The 5,304-nt window shown below is 54.5% G+C and overlaps 2 protein-coding genes across 2 annotated transcripts in view; both read left to right on the forward strand.

The window, feature by feature from the left end:
• The window catches only part of NGA_0493600 (uncharacterized protein), a gene marked incomplete at its 3' end in the record, with an annotated part of 1,535 nt that extends 1,427 nt beyond the window's left edge, over positions 1 to 108 (forward strand). Inside the window, exon 4 of the mRNA XM_005853645.1 lies at positions 99 to 108. Within this exon, the coding sequence (XP_005853707.1) occupies positions 99 to 108 (10 nt within the window). The remainder of the gene's footprint in view (positions 1 to 98) is intronic.
• Positions 109 to 2,359: 2,251 nt separating this feature from the next.
• Positions 2,360 to 3,708, forward strand: NGA_0493700 (uncharacterized protein; the record flags this gene model as incomplete). Its single annotated transcript, XM_005853646.1, has 2 exons — positions 2,360 to 2,529; positions 2,719 to 3,708. Coding segments are annotated over 2 exons (849 nt in total), but the record flags the coding sequence as incomplete, so codon positions are not given.
• Between the last annotated feature and the right edge of the window lie 1,596 nt (positions 3,709 to 5,304).

The following is a 5,304-nucleotide window of genomic DNA, read 5'->3' on the forward strand; positions in this document are numbered from 1 at the left end:
GAGGAGGGAGGATCACCTCCCCGGGGAGCATCAGCAGCGGGGGGACTACAATTTCAGCAAGCGGGGGCGGCGCTAGGCGCGAAGAGGGGGGAAGACAGGGTGTATTAAACCGGGCAGAAGAATAAGAACCTTGTGCCTATCTTTGTAGCGAGCAATGGAGATGGTCCAAGGGGGTCGTAGCGCATCTTCATTTTTCTTTCTTCTTTCTTGTAGGTGGCCTCTTCGATTCTTGATCCTTATGCTTGGCGAGTGCTCCTTCCCACACGGATGCTCCCCTTCCATCGACGCCACATTTTATAATGACGATTGAGGAGGTTATTCTTAAGACAAGGGCAGACACCTTCTCAAGATGAAGCCCCGCCCTCTAACATTGCCCGAAATTCCCCTCCCCGAACGAAGGGGGATACTTTCGGAAACATTAATGATTCATACACGGCACGACTATCCCAGTGCATGACTTCCCTCCTCGCATGATTTCTCTTGCCCTCACTCCCCTTCGACTTGATGCTCCTCTTCGCATGCGTCACAAGATGAGGGCGCTTTTTCAATTCGTTCTCTCCTCAGGGAAATTTCCTCGATGTCACCACGTCGAAACAGCCAATACCATCCTCACTCACTTTCGACTTCAACGAGCAGAACAAGCGACTTAACAGATACACATACACATAATGCATGAGGGTATACAGCCTTGCGCCCTTCTTTCGAGGGAGGAGCTGTAAGGGAAGAGGAGGAGAAAGATGAAAAAAACAAAGAGGAGGAAGCACAATAAGAAACGGAAAACCAAGAACAAATTGCGTGTTGCCTATAAAGGAGATCGCACAAACAGACGTATCGACTGAGCTCCTTGCGCTCAGCGGTAGCAGCAACTCTTCGCTGCCTCAACCTGCCCCTCCCTCTCCTTCCTTGTTAGGAAGGAAGGGAGGAGAAGAGAGAAGGGCAGGATCAAGCAGCGAAGAGTCGCTGCTGCCGCTGAGCGCAAGAAGCTCAGTAGCAATGCTTAGGTCGAGCGACGAATTTCCCGTTTGTGAGGTCTATATATATGCACACATCCACATGCTACATATACACACATCTGTTTCCTCCTCCTCGTCTGTTTGCTAATGCCCCTGAGTCGTTCACGAGGTTGACTATATGACATGGAAACCTAGAAAGAAGAAAACACGTCTATCTACAAGAAGAGACCTCAAGGATTCCTGACCGCACAGGTACCAGGCACCATCGTAGATGCTTCCAACAACAACACCTCGATTTGATCATGCTAGTGAGAGATAAAGCATAATTACTGCATGCCAAAATAAAGGCGCTTGTGCGCTGAAAGGAAAGTAGTGCACCGGCTGTGCATCATGTCGGACCATGCGTAGCCATTGCTTCCTAGTCCACATGCCGTGTCACGGTCTGCACGATCGTGTCGAGACAGGCTTTCCAGGCTTCCCCCTCCCTTTCGCTCGGTTTCCTGACCTACAAAGCATGCATCGGAGCAAAGGGGCTTAGGGGTCACCCTGTTGCCATGGTAGTCAGATCTAGCATTCTGTACACATGTTCTCCTTTGGTCACAACCACTCCATTGCCTTGATCCCCTTCTCATGTTCATAAGGAATAGAGAAACCTCCCGTCCTCCTGCAGCGAGCCTGGAGACTCACGCGCCTTTTTGGCCCATAGGCGGGAGATGGGGCAAACGCTGCAACGCAGCTTTCTCGTCTTTCCCTCGTATGCAACCATCTCTGCATCGCAAACAAGCACCATGCCTGTGTCTTGATTGCAGGGTTGAATCGACACAGGCATTTTTACTTTGCGTCTCGTGCACTTCGTTTCCGCCTCGTAACTGCCAGGGAACGCACACGTCCAAGCCCGTTGAGAACCTAAGGGGGGGAAGAAACAAGCCAGCCATTTCCACGACCATCGACATGTAAAAGAAAGGCTTTGCCATCGAGAGAGCATCACTAGATAGTTCGCTCTATCGAGTGAGCATGGCTTGAATGCACACGCGACCAACACAACAGAACGGCGTCTTTTCCCAACACAGCACGCCTGTGGTGTGCTCGGCTTTCTTTGGCATCCTCGTAACGATCGAGAACGAAAACAGGCGAGTCTGACCTCAAGAACCAGCCCTATTCTTTGAAATTTGCCGTGGATATGTGTCTATCATGCCTTAGTGCCCTTGCTATCTCGCTAAAATGTACTCGTAGCGTGCAGGGGGCAGCAAGAGACAAGGGGGGGTACGGCGGGATTTGCTGCTTGAAGGGACTGGACGAAGCGTGCTGTGACGGAGACTCGCCATGGGCCCTCGCTCCTTTTGCGGGAGAGCAGCCTGTCCTCGTGACACCGTTACACACACAGATTCACGCTTTCCACCACGCTTAGAAGCGGGAGGCATGAAATAGGCTTCCATGGTCGTGTGAGACATGTGCCCCGTGGACGTGCCCTGCGTGGGCGAGGCAACTTGGGGCGTGGGGGGAGAGGAGAGAGACAGCAGGCGCCTTGGACGGGGTTCGACGCAGCGTCACACGCACCGGGTCTGAGGTCCTTCCGGTGAGTCTTTGCCATGCTCAGGCGCGTCGAAGGAGGACGATAGAGCCATTCAAAGTCGCATGCTTGGGATGGGTCGAGACGGGAGAGACACGGGGTTGAGGGGGGGCATCGGGCAGTTCCCAAAGGCCGTGCCCGGCACATGACCAAGCAAGCCCTCATCCCTGTCGTCCCCAACCCCCCCATCCACAGAGGCAACCTTCGTACCGACCCCGAGCCGACGTCACGAGGCAGTCGAGCAGGGCGAGATGGCAGGGACCCTCGACCGCGCCTGCAAGCTCCGACCTTCGCGAGGCAGGAGGTTGGAAGGCATGGCTTCGATGGCCTGCCGCATGAAGGACGCTCGAGGGCATGGGTGGGAGGATCCCAAGCGTCCCCAGTCTATATCAGCGTCACAGAGGGGGGCGCTGGCAAGGCTGATGCGACGTGTCGACGAGGCAGGCCCTCGCTTCCGCCGGGTGCCCCTCCTTCCTCGCGGTGCGCTCTTTGGGTGATGAATCAAGAGGGAAGAGGGTCAGAGGGAATGACTCCGTGTCCAAGACGGGCCCGTGCAGCCTCCTTAGGGGGACTCGACATGGTTCCAGAGTCAGGCAGAGACTCAGGGAGCGCCTTTGACCCCGGATGGCCTTTTTGTGGCGCGCATGATAGTCCTCATTTCTTCCTGCGTCCGTACATTCCTCTGATCTGGTCACTTCCAGGCACAGACACGAGCGCAAGAACCCTGCTGCCTGCGTCCGTTCCGACTCGAGTCCTAGGAGCGAGCAGCAGGGCCGGGCCTCTCCTCTTTTGGCCCTGCATCGACCTCCTGGTCCACAGGCCCGCGTCCCGGTCGTCATTAGCCTCGTTGGTGACGTCACACGTCGAGGGTTGAAGATGCCTCGAATATTTCGGGACAACTCCCCCGCCATACGTTGAAAAGGTGTCAGCGAGGCGCGCAGATTCAGGGCAGGGGCGCCCTGCTGCTGGCAGGTTTGAAATTAAACGGTCGCCTCCGCCCGAAACGGCAGGAGGCTGGGGAAGGGTATGCCCGTCGACTTCGCACCGCACGCGGCAGAAAAGACGACACATGCCATATCAATGTGCAGGGCAATGCACGAGGAAGACGATGGCGTGGATGAGGAAGGGGTGGGGGTGCTCACAGAGGGTGCAATCGAGGGAAAATCTGGGAAGATCGAATGTTTCAAAAGAGAACGCACCGGACGCTGTGGCGCCCGAGGTCCCAACGGACTGCTTGTTCTGTTTGCTTTCAACGTATGTTTGACACTGCTTTGTGCTTGTGTGTATGGATTGGCTGTGCATTTGGTTTGGCTTTTTGGTCTGCGTGCACCCGAACCTCCCTGGTCTTGTGCGTTCCGTCCCTCTCATGCGGCAAACAAGCCACAATGACCATGGCATAGACGGGACTTTGCCCTGTGATATACGCAGCGACGCTTCCAACGTAGATTCAATGAATGCATGCTTGACAATACGGTGCATGGAGGCGCGTTGTGCGCTTGTGCTTGTCACACAAGCCACACAGGACTCAGAGGCCATCCTCCTCAAGGACGCGTCGAAGCTCATCAGTCTTTGTTTGTACCCCCCCACATTTTTATTCCCACAGACCACCTTAAAACATTTACAATGGCGGACACGGCTGTTTTTATGAACAACAGTAATATAAATAACAAAGGCAACAACCTTCAAGTCAACAACAACAATAACAACAACAACAAGAACAACAATAACAAGAACAACAAAAACAAAATGAAGAAGGGGGCTGTTCAGCCTTCCGCTCCTCTTTCGAGAGAGGAGCGCGCTGCATTCCTGTATGTGAGGAACCCTCCGAAGAGAAGGAAGAAGAAGAAAAGCCAGAAAACGACGAAGACGGAATGTCCGTCTCCTCTGAAGGAGGTTCCGCAGATGGAGGAGTGCACTTTGGACTCCTCCATTTCCACTGAGCTCCTTGAGCTCAGTAGTGGCAGCGACTCCTCGCTGCCACTTCCCTCTCCCCCCATTGTCCTTCCTGACAAGGAAGAAGAAAGGGAGGAGGAAGAACTTGTAGAGCCACACGTTATGGCTCTGCGAAAGGAGGAGGAGGAGGACGGGAGGGACGACCGATCCTCCCTCTTGGGCACGCCTCTGATCGATGAGGCGATGCCCCTCCCCCTGTCCCCCCCTCCCCTCCCCTCCACACCACGTCCTACCCTCCTCGGGTGGGGCAGGTGGCTGCTAGCAGCAGCCAAGAGGGTGGCTGCTTGGGTGTGTGCGCTATGGCGGCGCGCCTAATGGGTAGGGAGGGGAAGAGGGACCTCTGAGAGACAGAGAGGAAGAGAGGGGGTGTATGTAAGAAAGCGGAAGAAAATGAAGACTGAGAGATTTAACTATGAGAAGAAATCCATTTAGCGAACGGGAATAAGAATGATGGAGAAAACGATGTCAAACGGGAGAAAGAATCAAGGAAAATACAAAACAAAATCATGACAGAGCATTTTCATGTGCATTTGCTCACATGCCTTCGCTTAGTCCTTCCTTTCCTCCTTCACCTCTCCCACCACAGCTATAGCTCCCTCCCTCCTCGAGCCGGGTGGTCACGATTCTCACCCCCAGACCCTCCGCCTCTCACATCATCTACCTCCAAACGCTTTGACGTCATGCCTCCCTCCCTCCTTCCCTCCTCATCCCACTTCCAACCTTATCCACCCCATTCCCTTACCTCTTCATCCTTACAAGACTTCCCCGCCTATACAAACACTGCCCCGACCTCCTTCCCGCCTTCCCTCCCTCCCTGTTTCCTCCTCC

This window comes from Nannochloropsis gaditana, assembly GCF_000240725.1.
Source record: "Nannochloropsis gaditana CCMP526 unplaced genomic scaffold scaffold796, whole genome shotgun sequence".
NCBI lineage: Eukaryota > Eustigmatophyceae > Eustigmatales > Monodopsidaceae > Microchloropsis > Microchloropsis gaditana.